The 19232-nt window shown below is 42.4% G+C and overlaps 1 protein-coding gene across 1 annotated transcript in view; it reads right to left on the bottom strand.

The window, feature by feature from the left end:
• The window catches only part of NXPH2 (neurexophilin 2), a 35016-nt gene extending 16372 nt beyond the window's left edge, over positions 1 to 18644 (bottom strand). The window contains exon 1 of the mRNA XM_050977099.1: positions 18502 to 18644. Within this exon, the coding sequence (XP_050833056.1) occupies positions 18502 to 18555 (54 nt within the window). The 5' untranslated portion in view covers positions 18556 to 18644. The remainder of the gene's footprint in view (positions 1 to 18501) is intronic.
• Positions 18645 to 19232: the final 588 nt, after the last annotated feature.

The raw sequence follows: 19232 nt of genomic DNA, 5'->3' as shown, positions 1-19232 counted from the left end.
CTGTCCAGCCAGCAAAGTGCAACACCTCATTAGTGCAGATTAGTTTTATGTCTTAGAAGATAAGCTCTGGTTCATCTTTGCTCAAAATTCTGCAAAAATCCTGACAGCTGAATACGGATCAAAATGTCCAAACACTTCTGATGTGCAGTTCATTGCTGCTCAATACTTGGGAGGTGATATCTTCTCTGGAGAGCCAACAACATGCTTCACTTGGCTGCTTTTCTCCATCTCCACAGTCACTATATGGTATAAACAGGCTGGAGGGAGAGGAAGGGTCCAATGCCCCCAATTTGCTCCTCTCTCTGCTTTGGGATGCTGCTTCCCTACCCTGCAGCCAGGCTGTGATGCTCCTACCAGTATGTGGAAGTACTAAAAGGTCAGATCAGGTCTGATGTTCTGCATTTAGAGATGTACTTGGTTTCCTGTACAGTGAGTCCAAAGTTAATGCACTACACCTGGCTCATATTTTTGTAAAATAGTCTTGCATTTTGCATGACTGTACAAGGAAAATACTCCTTACCAGAAGTCAGACCCATGCAGACAGCCACAAGTTTCAGTAGGAGGTAACAGGGAAGCACGTTAGCTGCAGGTTTAACTTCTGTCTGATAGCTACAGGCTAGGAACATGCAAATAACTGAGAGGTGTGGCAAAAATGAATAGGAGCACCAGCCAGTCCTGAGAGAAAATCCTCTGCTGCAGAGAATGGCAAACCCCCTTTGCCTTTGGCTCTAATGATTTATATTATGTGGTGAGTGAATGAACAAGATACACATGCTGTTTTTATTCCTCCACCCATGTCCTCAACTAAGCATTTCTTATATTTTTTATCCTGTGGCTAATATCACAACTAAACTTTGGTATATAGTCTGAGTATTGATAAAAACTCTTCTCAGCTGTTCTGCATAAAATAATTTTTACAAAATGACTCCTTTCCTGATTTCCTTCATGCATATAATATTTACAGAGCAAAAAACCAGAGGGAATCAAATCACACAACCTACAAAAAGAGTGAAAAGCAGGGCCTTACTTGCTCCCAGCAGTGAAGAAATGTAGTGTTAAGACTTGAAACTCATTTCCAATTTTCTGTGTTCTACCATGGTCTCTAAACAGCACATTATCTCGCAAACCAGATGTGCAGCTGTATCTAGAAACTACAGGGTGCAATAAGTAAAGAATTTCAGCCCTATTTCTTCTTTTATGTTTTAAGTAAAATCCTTATTCTGATTTTAATTTAGGTTTTTTCTTGTTTTTTGTGTGCTTTGTGGGGTGGGAGAGAAGGGGGGAATTTGCTGTTCAATTATAAAAATGGAAAAAGGAAATCACGTGGGACACAGAGTATTTTAACGTAACAACACAAGAGAAATCAACATCCACACCTCTAATTTTATTTAAATTGGTGTAAAATTAGAGTACAGAAACAACTTAATAAACACTTAAGAGGAATTTTCCCACAAGTCAGTAATCTCTTGGCTGCATCTGGAACTGAAATAAAATGGAGAGATCTTGAAAGTTATTTGAACCACTGTCAAGTGCTATTCTGAAAATACTACTTGGATATTAGGTAATTTGAACACACTAGAATAAATGTTACTATTATGTTACTAGGAGGTTTATTTGTATTCTTATAACAAAAATAACCATAACGATAATGATGATAATAATATTGTACTTTTCTGTCTCAGGTGGGAGGTGGTGACCTCACGGAGTCCAATGGTGTTGCAAATGCCTGTTTTTCATGTATGAGTAGCCATCCTGCAAATGGAGGACCTAAAACTTTGCACCAGGATGAATCTAAAACCTGGATCCAGCATGCTGATTTTCTGGGATGTTAATAGTATCTGGGAGCTGGAAGGTGGAATATCAGATTAAGGGAAAAGAGAGGCTACAGAGGGAAAAACAAGTTTTAGTCTTCAAGACACATTTTTGCCTTGCTGTTTCTTCAGGAAGGTTCCCAAGCCTGCCAGGAGTCATGGAGCACTCCTTGACTTACAAGGAAGATTTCTGTGAGTTTTCACAACATCTGAACACCAGTGTGGTGCTGCTGTTCCCTGGCTGTGAGCATGGTTTCCGAGGGAGCTGACAATGGTTGGTTCCTCACAGGATCAAACAGCTCCTCACCTCTAAAGGAGCTGAGCCTGATGCGCAGTGCTTGCAGTCATCCACAGACAAATGAGCCAATTAAATTATTTTTTGTGTGTGCTCTGATATACTGCATAGTCCAATTAAGTTGCTAAGCCAATCATCTTGAAATAAATCAACCACATTGTTACATAATTCTTTTTAACAAACAGAGACATCATTATATGAACTGGGTTCTAAGGGTGCCAGATGCTCCTAAACAGGGAGTCTAATTTATTTTGTTGATTTTAAGAAGCAACCCATTCATGTGTGATAGCTTTTGTCATACAAAATGCTAATTCTTGTCTGAGTTTAAAGTAGGTTTCTGTCTTTCTCATCTATAAATGAGAGCACAGAAGAGCTAAATCTGGACCCTCTTTAATTCCCTGTCACACAATCACACAAAAATCTTGTCCCAAAACACGGAATAAATGTCCCTCTAAACACAGCTAATAGGATTGCAATAGAAAACAGGCCAAAACCACTTCTCAAAATTATTATACTCAATATGAAGAAAAAACATCTGATCTCTGAAAACAAAGAAAGAGCCGAAGAAAGAGCACTTGCTGAAAGGTTAGCACCACGTAATGGGAAAAATGGGATGGACTGGGTTCCTGGGCAGCACCATGGTGCTGCCCAGGAATTATGTTCAACCTTAGAGCAGAGCAGAGCAGCCTGGCGGAGGGCTCAGAGGCTCTGGCAGACTGGGAAGCCTCATTCCCTCTGTAAGAAAAAGAGAGAAAAGATTATGTGCTTTCGATTTGATTAATGTTTCAAGGATACTGTTGAGGGAGATGGGCAGCAGAGATGTTCCCTTCCAACTGCCAGTGACGCAGGCTCCAGAGGAGTGCAGAATGCACACATCTAACCCTGCAATCAAGCAAGCCTCTTTTTATCTTTTTGCCCTTGGTTAATGCTTCTTTTTCTCCCAGAGAGAAGATTATAGGAAACAAAAAACCTGGGTTGGTTGTTTTTTATTGATGCATTCATTGGAGGGTTGAGTGACTCTTGCAGAAGCCAAGGTACGAAGAGCAGCTTTGGTTGGCAGCTCTCTCCTAACCCACCTCTGAGGGTTTCCTGAAAAAATTGCTCTGGACCATTAATAACCTGCACCTTCAGAGATGCACAACAGCAGAGAGGAGAAAGAAATGGGCATTACTGAATATTTTCTGACTTGTTCCTGTTTATTTTGGACCACAACAAAACAGCCTTGCTTTGTATTTTCACTTGGCTAGTGATGATTGAAAGTGATTTCTCTGGATAAAAGCTGAAGAAAAAAAACCATGGTTTCCATTTGGACATTAGAAGCTTGATGTGTTTTGCTGTCACATTCTATTTTTAAATGCATGACACTGCACAGGTGTTCAGACTACAAATCCTTAGCGAAATCTGTCATCTCTCTGCAGCTTGTCACTACATCAGCTCACAGACTGAGGGGAGAATGAAGTTCCTGTATGGCAGAAAACTGCAAGTACTCAACTGTGGTTAATGATAATTTCTTTCCATAGCTGAAAAAGATCCCTACATTTGATAAATTTTTCAGGTGTTATAACTGCTTTGAGGTTCATTTGCCTATCTAGAATTTCTCAAATTATTTTTCTACAAGCCCTCGAAGTGTAGGACACAAACTAACATTAAAAATGTGAATCATTTTTGCAGGAGCAAAAGTTGTTAATCTGAGTCAAAGAACAGGCTGGAGTTTTACCTCTGTGCTTGTTCTCCATAAAACTCTGACTGAATTCAGAAGAATGAGATTTACAAAGAATTACACATCTTCTTCCCATGCCTGCCTTAAGCGTGTATTATTTTTGTATCGGTAGGCATTGCTAAAATGTAACACAGCAAAGAATTTAATTACCAGCATTTTAAGAAAACCATTCTTGAGTTTTCAATCAGAAAAAAAAAAGGGGCTAACCCCCACTAATGCTGTCCAAATGTTTGCTGAATGTCATGCAATGCTAACGTAGAACATCTTCAAACTGTAGAGAAAGGTGGAGAATGAAGCAGCTCTTACAGGACTGCTCCAGTCACCAAGTAGGTGCCCATTTCTGCCCCACCCTGGCATCCTTGTCCACAAGGAACACTTCTTTCTGCCTCTGTGGGGTAATTCTCTGTTGATATTGGAAGACCAAACTCAAGACCTGCTCCCTAAGTAAAGCTTAGATCTCTTTAAGAGACCTGAAGTGAACCATCCATGCCCTTCTAGCTAAATTAGAGACAAATTGTGAATAAAAACTATTCCTTTGCAGATGATTATTTAAATTTTGGCTTGATGATCATTTAGCATGCATCACTAGACAAAGCCAACGGTGCCTGTCTCAGTGATATCGTACTGAACTCCAAGGAATCCATTTGGCTCTTGAACAACTAGTTCAAGTCCTCTGAAGTTTTATTCTATTCCCTACACAATCCCTAGTATCAGTCAGAGAGGGCAGGGAATTGGGGTCCCCTGAGCAATCTGAACCCAAACATGGTCCAGAGGGTGGGTGTCATTCAAGAGTGCTGAAAGAGCCAGCTGATGTTATTGTGAGGCTTTTCACTACCAGATTTGAAAGATTTTGAAGACTGGGAGAGGGCCCTGACAACCAGTAAAGACCCCAAATACAGCAACTGTTTTCAAAAAGGCTAAAAACAGTCTGGGAGATGACCAGCTGCTCAGAGTCTCTTCAGCCCCCTGGGAAATCATGGATCACATCCTTTCTAAAGTCTGACACGCTAAGGAAGGGCAAGATGATGGCTGGGAAGAGGCAGAGTAGATTTACCATGGATTTACTAAATTTACCATGACTGACTAAACTAGTTGCCAAATATTTATCAAAAAACCAGATCTGTGGATAAGGAGAGCAGAGGAATGTCCCCTACTTTGTCCAGGTTTTTGACACAGCCTCCCAAGCACTTCTTCCTCTAAGTTGGGATGTTGCTGCCTTGATGAGGGGACAACTGAGTGAAAAACAGCTGGAGTGAAGCTCAGAAGGCAGTGGTTAATGAGGCACACTCTGAGCAGACATCAGGAGCAAAGGGGGGGGTCTTGTTCTCCTGTAAGACTGCAGCCTGAATTCACAGATGGACTTGGAATCACTCTGTCCATAATCACTATCCCCACTGAAGAGATTTGATGTGGTTACTGGAAATCACAGTATAACAGAATAACTCCCCCTAGAAACTAATCTTCCCAAAGATGATTTAAACAATCTTGTTTGCTTCAGATTTCATTAAAAAGTTATTTTCAAAATATACTGTTGACAGCTGTTGATGTTGGACCAAAGGTGATTATATAAGTTCTAGGCTTAGATTGCCAACATTTAATTGAATTCAGCAATTATTTCCATTTGTTTCTAATGTACAAGTTGTGTTGTAAAACTTAAAGGACAGAATTCACCTGCTAACTTCCCAGGATGTTGTCTTACACACACATACAGAATATGTCACAGGATGAGCTGTTCTTCCTTGCTAGGCAGTACATCCACGACTGTTTCCTATTTGAGCTCTCAGGAAGACAGTGCATTTCTTGAATGCTCAAAGGCATTTTGAATAAAACAAGATTTTTTTTTTTTTGGCGTGGTAGGTTTCAAAATATCACAGAGCAGACATACACTTAGCACCATGTGAAAGAAGAATTTAATCTCAAATATTAATTTATGAGATTTGTATTTATATTTAAGGAGATTATAAAAGTGATTTTAACCCTGTGATCTCGTGGCTTAATTTTTCACCCTTCTTTGGCTGTACCACCTGCAGACCCCACTACTTTCAGGATTCTGACACACCACAGAGAGGGCTCAACCAGTTGGCCCCAGAATTGAGACCACATCATGAAATTAGCAACCAGAGCAGAAAGGAAGATACAATTATGGGCTTTTATGAGTTACATCAATCACTTGGATTTATTCATTTTATCTTACAGAAGATTAATAGATATATAGAACATTAATATACTTTTACAGCAGTGTAATTTATAAAGGGCAAAAAACTTTTAGGAAAAGTTGTGATGCAATCTACTATTAATATTTTGCTGAGGGGGGGATGAGAGTGTTAAACTATTCACCTTGCAAACACTACTTAAAATTGACAAAGTACAGCCCTGGAAGGTTATTCTGTATCTTATCCTCCAGTGTCAATAATTCTACACTTGCAGCCTTCTCTGAACTGATTTGTCTATATTTCAGATAGGAACACACTTTGATGTTCCTAACCAAATTGATGCATTTCCCCCACACATTCATTGTTCTTATTTCTAACTGCTGAAAGAAAAACTAGCACCTTCTCTAGCTCTTAATGGAAAGCTTATCTATTAAAGATGATGACTTGTATGAGAAAAGGTGGTGGTTCCAGGCAAAAGGACTATTTTACAGACTACTCTAAATGTATTTCTTTCAGTAATAGGAAATTTGAAGCAATATCAGGTTTACATCAACAGAACATGTGATCCTTTAACAGCCTCTTTCAATAGAAGCTTTTCTTACACACTGCCAGCTACAAGGGTTGCTTGCAAAGAAATGTGTCCCTTGGGAATGCATGGGATATTTCTTTAATAGGAAATTAAGGACTGAGCAAAACAGTCAGGTGTACAATCTGTTAATCTGTATTTCCTGCTGGTATTTTTCTTTTCAGGCACTATCAGTTTTACCCAGAGCACTGACACCCCTGAAGAGCTTGCAATAGAAAAACTTCATTGGAGAGACTGGTAATGTTTCTGGTAGATACAAGAATGTTCTCCCTGAGCTCTGAGCTGACCAAATCCTCCCAGCTGTATTCACTCTCCTTTTTGTAGCTGTGCCTGTGAGCTCATGCATGGTTCTAACACAGTCACGTAGTTCACATCTTCAGAATATCCACAGAGCACACACAGTGTCCCATCCTCATGGGCTGGCTGCAGATGTTCAGGAAAAACCCAACTTGTCTACACCACATGCCCATTATTTAAAAAAAAAAAAAAAAAAAAGGCAGTGAAAGCATCAAAATTTGATGTAGCAAAAATATTCCAAGAGACAAGAGAATTATTCAGAATATAATGTCTTCCTCCTGAATCTAGCCCATTTTCTAAATCTGAGAAATTGCCATATTCTCCAATCTTCCTCTCTGTCAGGGTTTAAAGATACTGTCTAAGCAAATTGGGTCAGCACATATCTTTCCAGTTAGATGTTTTGTGAAAACCAACATGAAGAGGCAAGGAAAAAAAATAAAAACGTAAATTACTCCAAACACCCTGAATCAGAAGATCAATAAAGAGGTAAAACTTGCTGTGACTCACAGTGCTAATGTTGCAGATCTTTGAGGAAAAGGTGCCCAGGAACAGGCAAGTAATGCAGTCTGAACAAAGTGTCTCAAGAGTGACAGAAAAGAAGATGGTTAAGCATAAAGGGAAGGAATTAAGAAAACTTTGTGCACAGTATTAGGAAAAACTAAACCATATGATACCATCAGCTAGGGATTATCATGGGACCTTCTGAAAAAACACTAAGGAAGAATACTATGAAGTGTTTAGCATCAGCAATCCTACATCACAGGAAGGCATCGGGTAGTTTTCCAGGTATCCATCTGACAAGGAAAATGACAAAAGCATGGAGAGTTTGACAGACAGCAAATGCAGTTCCTCCCCAGTTTCATGACTAGTGCCTAAATCTATAATCTCTTAAATCCCACAGTAGGACACATGACCCAAGTGGTCCTTACATTTTAAGGCTGCAAATTCCCCTTAGTTTAAGAGCACACCTCACCAAGCACCCAAGCTTGCTAATCCCTGGATGGGCTCTCCCAGGACACAACCCAAGCGTTCCTTCCTTGATTTCTGTTGAAGGATCCAATCCAGGATGTGATTTTCACACACCTTTGACTTAGGTTGCAAAAACAGGAAAAAAATGCTTGCAGTGATGCTCCTACCACATTTTATTTTCTAGTGTCTCTTTGCAGGAGCAAGAACATCCTCAGGTAGGTGCAGGAAAAGCCACTTTTCTGCTCTCACTGAATTTGTACATATTCCACCTTGCACCAAAATAAATGAACATATTTGTGCCTATTGTGTCTCTTCAAGGTAGACCCAAACAGGTTTCAGTCCTGTGGAGGGTAGGGACTGAGCACCCTGCTGCAGAATACTGTCTCCCCTGATAAATTTGATACTGTCTTGACAGATCCAAGCTCATTTTCCCTTCTGCCATCCTAACCAGGGGATAAGCACTGGCTTATTTGTACAGAGAGAATGGAGATAGTGCCTATTTGTTCATCAGTCATTAAAAGCTGCTCCACTTTAAGTCACCCAGATCCTTTTAAAAAGTCTGCTACTGCAAGTGGAAGCAGGCATCCCTGCCATCCCTGTTCTGGATCTTTCCTTCTGGCTGAATCTCATTCTCAGGTACCATACACAACCTGCAGGTGTTTAATTCAAAGCCATGATATCGATAACCTCTGCATTATCTTTTAATGACTGAATTTTCCAGAAGTGTGTGTAGAAAACTCCTGAACACATTTAGTCAAGGTGTTATTCTCAAACTGAAGAAACAAAGAAAATAACCCAACCAAACCAACTGAATTTAGGTAGGTTTTCTTGCCTCACTAAAATTGATCACTAGTCCTTTTCCAGGTGAGTATTTTGAGGAGTCAGAACCAAACAAATTATACAACAGCACATGCTTCCATTAAAGACAAAATTAAAAGCTCTTTTGCAGCCTCTGCATGTCTGTCCAAAACACCAAAACGTGGCTACCCAGGAAATCCTGGTGAATTTCTGATTGCCATACAGGTGTGTTTTGGCTTTCAAACTTGTTTCTGTTTCAAATACAGTTTTAGCCCATTTCCTACAAAAAACAAGCTTCCTGTGATGCTCTTGCCCACCACTGAAAGAACTGTTCAATCATTCTGTGCACTTCAGCTGCACAGAGCTGATGATCTCAAGGATAATTAAATTTCTGTTAGATAATTGTAGTGGATGAGACAGGAATGGGGACCTAGGGCACATGTTGGGCAGGCTTTATTAATAACTGGTCACAGACTGAGTTTATCTCAATATTCCCTGAAAACATAAAAGGATTTCACTGGTGTAGGACAAGTCAGTCAATGGCTACTGAGTTGTATTTTCAGGGCTACAGTTTAAACATCTGAACAGAACAAAGTTCCATCTCCCTCACAGTTACTGGCGTTATTAAAAAAATTAAAAATAAATCTAATAGTTACTCTGGATGGACAAGATAATCCAATCCATCAAAACACAAGAAAGATACAATGGCCATTATATTTATTTGTTCCCATATTAAGCTTATTATTCCACAAAAAATATAACTGTGCTGTTCATTGAAATAATATTGCAAGCTCACCAGAAGGCAAATTTTTGCAGAATGGTGTTCTTAGCCACCATAAATACAAATTTTGCTATTTTCAATTCCTTCTTTCCTCCACTGTTCAACATCAAGTATTAAAAACAGCAACACTGAGCCCTCAGTCTAAGCAAGCAGAGTAAGAGATCTCATCCAATATCCACAAAAAGGTTTTGTTGAATAAAATATGGAGTTTAAATTCCCTGGGTACTGCAGCATTAGGCTGCCCATTGCTGATAACACATAGGTCACACATGTCTGAATAAAAGGATTATGGGGTGAACACCATAAAATGGATCTGAGTACGAGGTATGTCACGTTTCTTCATCCTTACATTTAGAGGCATTTTATTTAATTTAAATCAAATAGGTCCTAGCTCAACAATGCATTTATTCCCCTGTCAGACACTCAACATGTTGGCATTATTTTAAGCTACCTTAGCTTGGTGCCAGAAACTGGATACTGAATTTTCAGAAGAAAAATAAGAAAAGACTTGAAGAGTGAGATAGATGAGAATGGCTTTCCCACTCTTTAAGAACTTTAAGGAAAGGCATTAACTGTGATTTCACCAAAACTGATGTAAAAAAAAAAATTAAAAATCTGGGATTATGGGCTCTAGGGGGAAGGAGAGAAAGCACAGAGAAACTAAAAACCTTCTGTGCCCCAGGATGGTAATGTGGAAGGAACACAGTTGGTTGCGTCTCTTGGTCTGGATCTAAGTTTTACACAACACAGCTCACTGCCAAAATAAGACCTTCACAGGTAGAGGGTGTCCCTACACAGAGGGGAAAAATATGCTTTTTAGAAACAGATGCTTTTTAGGGCAGAATTTACAACATCTACAGTTCTGTAAAACTTGCTCCTTAAAAACCAATCCTCACATCATATCCCAGTCATGTGCTTTAGAAGTGGATATCCACTCAGACTTGGAACAGTGACAAATGAGTTAAAAAATGGACAATTTAAAATGGAATCACTCTGGAAATACGTCATACAACCTAGGGCCCGAAGCTGATAAACCTTTGGATTGGTTTGCTACCAGACAGCTTGGACAGAAGCCATCAGCAAGGGGTGAACAGATGACCATTAATAGATTCTGGAAAGGTAGCTCTAACAATTTGTTTCCTGCAAAAATAATAAAATGCTTCTAAAAATATTTTTTAAATATTTAAATAAAATATTTGCAGCTGAGTAGTAGAAAGGAAGGCAGTCTTTCTACCTGCTCTTAGGCTGCTGTACTTTGGATGGAGGGGCATCTCCAGGAGGAAGAAGAAAGCAAGGAAGAGCAAGGAAGCTGCTGGTTGTCCCTGAGGAACTGAGAATCCTCTGCATGGGAAAAAACTTCAGGAAGATGGAGCACAGAGGGAGAGAGAAACAGAGGGAGCAAGCAGGCAGCTCCCAGCAGAATGCAGCTTAGAAAAGCTCCCTGGAGGGCCAGAAACTTCTTCACAGCAGTGAGCAGACCCATGCCAGGGGAAGGCAAAGAAGACTGATGGATTTGTCATTCAGCAATAGAAGACAGTGCAGCTTGACTCAGAATTAACTCAAAAATGGATGTTTCCAGCCCTGGAAGATTAATTCAATGTCTGGAAATCAACACAGCAGCGCAGCAGCAGGCAGCAAGGCTGGCACACAACAGCAGCTGTAGCACAGGATTTGTCCCAGCCCCACAAGGAATTTAGCATCGGTGTTTTCCTTGCCTTGAATGGTGACAGAACTGAAAGCAGTCAATGGGCAAAATTGAATCGGTTTCAAAAAACACTGAGGTGTTTCAACCACCTCATTTAGGGCAGCCCAGGCTAACACACCCGATAAGACAGTGGTGCCACAGTAACATTATCTACTGCCAATCTTTCCACAAAGCTGATTAGCATTTTGTTAGTTCAATGAGTGGAAAACAACACAGGCTTTAGCCCTCTCCCTGGCACACCGTTTGCTTGAGAAACTGAAGACTGGGCTTCACTCCTGCCTTGATCCAAATTACATCATTCCAAAAATGCCCTTGTTATCAGCCAGTTCAGATCAGATTCAGCAGCTCTTGGCCTTTGTATGGAGATGGGCTAGGAAAGGACAGAGTCAGTTATGCAAAATATTCTTCTGGTCTACCGAGGTGGAGATAAGAAATTTGCCTCTAGGCTCTGTTTTATTTCTTTAGTTTCTCAAAATAATGATGACACACGTAACACACCTTGACTATAAAGTGCCATGAACGCCAGTTACAGTACACTATAAAATTACTGTTATGTGCATACAATTTCAGAAGTTTTCTTCTAGCAATCACCCAACTGCCTGGAGCAAGGAGAAAATTCAACTTGGGAACACCTTGCCTGGGTTTAGGCTCCCAATGGTGAAGAAACACACTCACTAGCAACAGCTACAGCCAAAGGATTGAGACCAAACCACTGCCAATGACCCTTAAATTCCCACTGGGAACAGGAATTCCAACTTTCCTAACACACGTTAGCAGCAACAAAATCAAGAAGCAGCTGCTTGCAAGGAAAAGAGAGGCACCATCAAAGGACAGAAAACTTCATGGTCTGATATTTCACCCACCTGAGTTTGATGCACAAGTAGAACTCTGTTACTGTGGGAATATTCCTAGTTACTGGCAGTCTGTCTGTCCTTCTCTGCCTGCAGTAACTTCTCAGGCTCACTCCACCTGCCCACAGGGCTGTTTTACATCCATCCTCTTTCTCTCTCTCATATTCACCTCTTACTCCCTCAGCAAAGTCCCAGAACTTTTTTTCCTCCAGGTCAGCCTCAAGCACAGCCAGCTCCTTCTCCATTAAAGCCCCTTAAATCTACTTAATAGCAGAACAAATATAGGAGCACTTCTATGCACAGTGTTTTATTTTCTTAGATAATGGGTAAAGTGAGACGAAATTAGGGTAGTGTTTATATTGGTGATTGATGATATTAGAAATACCTAGTCATCCCCTAAAACAAGTACTATAATGTCAAGAAATTCACAACTGATTGTAAACATAAACCAAACATGCTGGATCTGGAGAAGCAGAATGAGAGCTTTTGGAGTAGCCTCAAATCTGTACTGTAATGATACAATAACCATAATTGGCCCCAATGCACATAAAGCCTGATTTTAGAGACATTAGATTCTTCACTTTATTTTTTTATTTCTCCCAATTCTTTCATTTTCACTTCCCAGCTAATAATAGCTTCTATTACTACCAGTCATTTGGAACAAAGAGAAAACCTATCTCAAGAACTACAGCTCTTACAGCTCTTTAAATCTACCTTAAATTATAGTCAATCGTTCCAATTCTATATTTACAGTAAGCACTGCCATTCCAGGGAGAGCAGAGCATCACACCAGCACTGCAATCCCTGCTGCAAAGACAAAACTACTCAGTCTTCACTGCTGACCCAACCTCACAGCACTTCATTTCCTCCCCACACCTAATTTGTTTCCTTGAATCTCTTTGTTGAGTGCGACTGAGCTTAGAGCCGGCACAGAACACCAGCCCACAAGGAGATTCCCTACAGGAAAGGAATTAGCAATGTTTTCCAAGTCCTCACCTGCAGACCAGACTTACTTCACAGTAGTGATGCTCTGCTGGAAGCAAAAACTGCCAGCAGGTCACCCCTTATTTTCACTCTGATTGATCCTTTAAGTACCTAAACACGCTACACAAACTATAGCTACAAACCCAGTGGGAAACTGAAGGAATGGAAACGTAATGGGAGGGACGAATGGGGTTGGGGAAATAAATAAACATATTTAAGATTCGAAGTGAAAGGCCAAAGCTGCCTTAGAATAGGGTGTGTTGGGAAGTCAGGTTCAGCATGAATTTATAACAGCCACGTGAATGGGAACTTCCACCTTCCTGTTGCCCAATTCTGCTAGATGTGCTCTAGCAAGTATTTTACAGCTGATGTTTGTGTCTTGTAATGGGTATAGTGAAGCAGTGTGTTAAAGTGGGCAAAAATCAGGAACACGAAAACAGATTAGCAGAGCAAATGGACTGTCCTGCTTAGCACAAACCCGAAAAAAACCCTTCCTTTTTCATCTCTGTCTCCGGTTTTGATACATTGACAAGTAGGCGTGAAAGATACAAAACCACAGGCTTCCCTGAGCACCAGCACAGCACACTCTGTTTCTGAGCAAGAGGCAATACCCACCTATGGAATCACAGCTTTTGTCTTAAAACCATTCAGTGCAGAGTAGCACTGACCTTTGCTTACTGGAGCTCTTGACCACAAGTGCCCAAGAATTACCACATCTTACTCAACACCTGGAGCAAATAAAGGTCAACACCTCACCCAAGGACCACAAGCAACTTGCTGGCAGCTCAGTGCAAATTTCCCAAGCAGCTCTTGTTTCTCCTTGTACCGTTTTGTTTGTATAGTGTTGGTTAAAGGTAACAATTTTAAGAGTCTAAGAGGAATTTGGTGTACCTTGGGCAGAGTTGCACCTCTCTGATGCTCTTAATGTCCAGGTCAGCGAGTGGTTTCTGCTGCTCCCTTTCAAGTCCCATTCCTGACTTCCCTTCTTACAGGAGGAAAACCAGAAAGGTGGCAGTGATGAGAGCATCCTATTTTAGCACTGGGGCTTCACCAATCTTTCCGTTTCATTTCCCTGTCTGTTACACTTACAGCACAGCTCTGACATCTCTCCAAGTGCTTTACAATGGCAGAAAAATTCCTTGTGTGTTACAGATGGGAAGTTTGAGACATGGATTTTGCCTAGGGAAGCCTGGGGTATCTTGTGGCCTATTGGACATTAATCAAAGCCTTGCTGTACAGATTTTACACAGGATCTGTAATCTTTCTGTGCCCCAGTCAACCTACAAATAAACTGAAAAGGATCACGGAAGCAGTTTCATGGAACTAGGACAAAAGATGTAAGGACAGGTTGAGTTGTGGATCTCCTATGCAAACTAAACTTGGCCCCATCCACCTTAAGACAACTCCCTATTCAGGGTAATAAATTCTCAATCTGCTGAAACCAGCACTTGTTGATCTGTCTCCAGCTCCAAATTACCTACAATTCTTGAGTTACCTACATTACTTTATTACCCAAGGCTTATAATGCCTACAGCATCAAGAAAAAATTACCAAAGGAAGCCAAATGAAAGGCTGGGTCCAATACATTTTATGACAAAGTTCTCCCTGAAATTAAGGGGGGTGGAATTTCATCTGTGCACTTCCAGATGACCAGAGGGAAGCATTTACCTTTCTGAAATGGTTCTGAGAGTCTTGCATGGTACCTATTTCTGATTCTCACTGCAAGGGCATGCTACCTGGACCACATTTGCAAGGCTATGGAGACAAAATTAAAGTAGCCAGAAGGAACAGATCTCTGTGTTTCTACACCTCACAGGATATGCATATTTTAAATGGAAAGGCAGCTTTAGCTCAGCTTTTAATATATTTCTTCTTATGAAACAGTACCTTGTGCTATAGCAAATATTCATTCAGCTCAAGTTTGCTAAAAAAAAAAACACCTCTGTAAAATTTTTGTTTCATTGTCAAAATCTGCTTTGGCTGCTTTAGCAATAGCTAATTTCAGTCTTTGAAATTCCAAGACAAACAATCTGTCATTGAATTTCACTCATGTCAAATGCTGTACTGCTAAACTTGGTGGAGAAAAATTTTAAATTAACAACCTTTGTCTTTTTTTTCCTAGTTATTTCTCATCTATATATACAGTGCTGGGGAAAAAAAATCAGCTGCTTTTAATGGTTTGTAAAATGATTGATTTGTAGATTTCTAATGCAGTAACAACTCTGCCCAATGATAATGTTAAAGAGAGTTTATTGATAGAATACTGAAGCAACTTTGACTATAAGCACTGGAAAATGCTGCTGTGAGCCTTTCTCAATTTCAGACCACAGAGAGGCAAGAATAAACCAAGAGTTACAGTGCCTGGCTACCCCCAGAACCACAGGTGTGCCTGGGACTGGGTGTGTGTCTGAAACTCCACCTTGCCTGGACAAAGGGATAGTGCCAGCTTTTTTTTGTTCCAACAAGAATTCTTTAAAATGACAACTCATATTTGCAGGGAAGTAGAAGCAGCCCCCCCCCCCCTCCTTAGAGGTATTTAAAGCTGACTTAACAAAACACTAGCAGGGATTCCATAAACTGCATTATCCTAATGCTCCACACACTTTATTTCTCAACACGTAGAACTCCATTACTTCCAAAGAGATAACTAACAGGGCATTCAGCAATTATGTGACAATTGGAAAAGCTTACTGAAAATTAATAGTAAAGCAAGAGCACCTATTAATGATAACACAACACAGCAATTTTTCATCTTCTTATCAATAACAGCCCAGACATGCACTGACTGTGCATTGCAAATTGTTGTTTTGCTCCATATTGTCAACAGAAGGTAAAGCTGGCTTTAAAAATTAATGAATTTATACAGGAGCAAGTTAGCACCTTAACCTGACTCAACAGCAGCCTTCCTTACTGCTTAATATAGCCAAATATGCAGAATTTTTTAGGAAATATACATGTGCAACTGCTGCATGCATACTGGTACTCCATCTATTAATCAAAATAATAATCTAGAAGCATGCTACAAAAATATATCTATGCTGTCTTACAAGTATAAAACGTGAACTTCTGACTGAGCAACGTCAGAAACAGCATATAAAGAATCACCTAACACAGCTTTCAGAAATTCAGTGAGATACTCTGCCATAATCTCCTTAGATTTGTGAAGTTTCACATGGATTTCATCCTAATTTATGCATCTTTAACAAGTAGGTAAGTAGACAGCACAGTTTGATATCTGAAAGGAAAGACAGCATTTGAAGTTCAGTCTATTAAAATAAAAAGCACTTCTCCCTTCACTGAAAGGCAGTGCCAAAATATTTCCCATTCTAAGATCTCTGATTTTATAAAAAATTAAGACTGCCCCAGGAGGAAGGGTTTGATGGTAGCATTTCTGGCTTACTGAAATGCTGCTGTATTGCATCGCTGAAACCCAGGATTTTTTTTTTTCTTGGCTGAAATGCTGAGCCTTCACTGTAGTATTATTATTATCCACACTGATTTTTGGTTAAAAAAGGAAAGAAAAAGTCAAGAATCAGTAATACCAATGCCTCCCTTCTAAACCTGCTAATCAGATTCCAGGAAGCCACCAGTCCCTCCAAATTCTGCCCAGAGAACAAAGAATAGCACGGACTCCAATTCAATTTATTACCACCAATATAAAATATTTCTTAATTTATTATAAGCTGTAATTTTAACCAGATGTTCTGGTAAGAGCATGCCAAAATGCATTTACACAACTTTTTAGTAGTGGGTTAGTGTTAAAAGGTACACCTAAAATGCTTCAAAACCCTCAAACATTCTCATTTTGCTTCACTTCATTATTTAAACTAAGTTATATAAGGCATAAAACTAATTGACTCCAAAACCTCGCTGGTTTGTATCTAAAGAACGCAGAAAAAATGAATCCTCCTGGGTGAGCTAAGTGCCACATCCACCTGAGAACCTGCAGTGGCTATTTTTGATTTTTGTTTGATTCAAGGCAGCAACTCTGCTTCATTTAGTCAGCCTTCACTCACACACTCACAGCAAGCAACTTTCAAACATCACCTATAAAACATTGCACAACAAACCCCATCCCTGAGGGTACAAGTTCCAATTGATCCCTTTGGTAGCTCTTAAAAAAAAATAAAATAAAATAAAGGAAGAAAAAAGGATGGTGCAAGTGAGTGAGAGAGGTTATAGGTGTGAGGAAGGAGTTTTTATTTAGTTCCCTGCTGCTCAGCAACTTTGTAATCCATTTGCTGCTCTCCTTTCCCCATCTCTCACCCCTTCGCCGTTGTTTAGTTGGAAACTGGGCTGCAAGAATGTGAAGAATGTAAACAGCCTTTTATTGTCCAAAAGGATGGGAGTGTGAAAGAAATGTGCGCCTTATCGCAGGGCTGCAGCTCGCTACTTCATTGCTATGATAAAGTGCTGGAGCAAAAAACATTACACGACAAGCACAATCCAAAACCGGATTAGAATTTGACATAAGCTTCCTCAAAAACTAATCAATCACCTCACACTGTAACACTAGACTCCAGTTCTTAAGGAGGGTGTTTAATCCCTTCAAGGTTTATTACACACTCCCTTTTGACTACTTCGTGACAAACTTTCGCGTGCAAGGCAGCTGGGGAAGGGAGGCATAACTTTTGCAGCAGAGGTATTTGTGAGAGTGACACCAAACTCCCCCCAAACCAGCAAGGGCAGTTACAATCTTTCCGAAATAAAAGCGAAGATGGCCAAACTTTTTTGTAAACACGTTTTTCCTCTTGATGAGCGCCTCACGAACGCGAGCATCAGTCCATTTGTTCCGTACCATCAGCGCCCCACGGACGAGGCACTGGGTGGGTGAAGTTGAGCTCCTCGCCCGTCTCCAGCCGCTCACCTCGCTTCGCCTCCCTCCCTCCAGAGCTCCGAATCTCGCACTCTGCATCGCACCTTGCCGCCACGTCAGTCCCTGCATTCCCCCACCGCATGCAGAGGAATATTCACCATAACACCGGCGTGTCCCACAGTTTCTGGTAAAAATTAAGGAAACACCTGGGGCGCGCTGCAGCAATCCGAAACTAACAGGGGAGCTTCCCGAGCGCAGGCGACTCTACCTGCACACCCAGCTATGTCTTGCAGGCGAAAAAAAGGCGCCTGAGGCCAGCAGAAAACTTTCCGGGAGCGGGCAGTCTCGGCGATGCTCGGCACACTCAAACACTCCCATCCCTCCCATCCCTGCCCGCGGTATTTTCCAGCTCCGCGGCGGCTCCCGGCGCATCCCGGCCCCCGGGGCCGCGCTGGGCTCGGGCTGCGAGCGTCCCGCATTCCCAAACGGGGCGAACAGAGGCAAACCCGCCTAATTAAAATCAAATAAGAAAAAATTAAAAAAAAAAAAAAAAGAAAAGAAAAAAGTAGAAAAAAAAAAAAAGGAGAAAAGCAAGAATATGTTAGGGGCTGCGGGAGGCAGCTTTGGGGAACCGGGTTCCAGAGGAGACCGCGCCCGCCGCGCTCCCTGGAGGAAGGCACCGGTGTCCGCCAAGCCCCCCGTGAGAGTCCGGGGGCCGCGGGGATGGAGACTTACGAGCTGGAGGACGCCCTGGACCACGACGAGGGGCAGGGGCTGCAGGGGCACCATCCTGGCTGCCGGTCTAGGCGGCGACTCCCCCGGCGCGGGTCTCGCTCATCGCCGCTCCGGGAGGAGGACGGGGGGCAGGACCGAGCGCAGGGACACGCCGCCCGCCGTCCCCGCTCACGGGGCGCTGCCAGGCAGCGGCCAGACCCCGGCACTGCCGCGGCGCTCGGCTCGGCGCCGCTCGGCTCCGCGGGCGGCCATGGCGGGCGGGAGGCGGGCTGAGGCGGGCGGGAGGCGGCGGCGCTGCCCGGCTCCCCCCGCGGGGCACGGCGGGGCCCCCTCACAGCCCGCGGCCGGGCCCCGCAGCCCTCCGTGCCGGAGGGACCGCCCGGGCCGCGGCTGAGGGGAGCGGTGCCGGAGGCGGCGCGTCCCCGCCGGGCGCTGAGCGGACCCCGCTACCCCAGGCGGGGCAGCCCGGCCCTTACGGCAAGTTTAAGAGGCGGCGGCCCCTCCTCCGCCCGCGGCCGCCCTGCCGAGCCTGGGCGCGCCTCTGGGAGCCGCCCTGGGCCGTCCGGCCCCGCCGCTCTAGGGAAGCGGAGACAGGTGAACAGACTCGACGGCCGTGCCCTGGTCCCGGCTTTATGGGGCATTCCTGTCACAGCTTCTTCCGTCGGGGGTATCTGCCCCCGGCACCCACAGGCGGCTGGGCAGCCGCGGCGCTTGTGGGCAAACCCGACCTG

The sequence above is a fragment of the Serinus canaria genome, chromosome 7, assembly GCF_022539315.1.
Source record: "Serinus canaria isolate serCan28SL12 chromosome 7, serCan2020, whole genome shotgun sequence".
In the NCBI taxonomy this organism is placed as follows: Eukaryota; Metazoa; Chordata; class Aves; order Passeriformes; family Fringillidae; genus Serinus; species Serinus canaria.
Note: the sequence above shows the minus strand (reverse complement) of the source record. Positions and strands in the feature narration are given on the sequence as shown.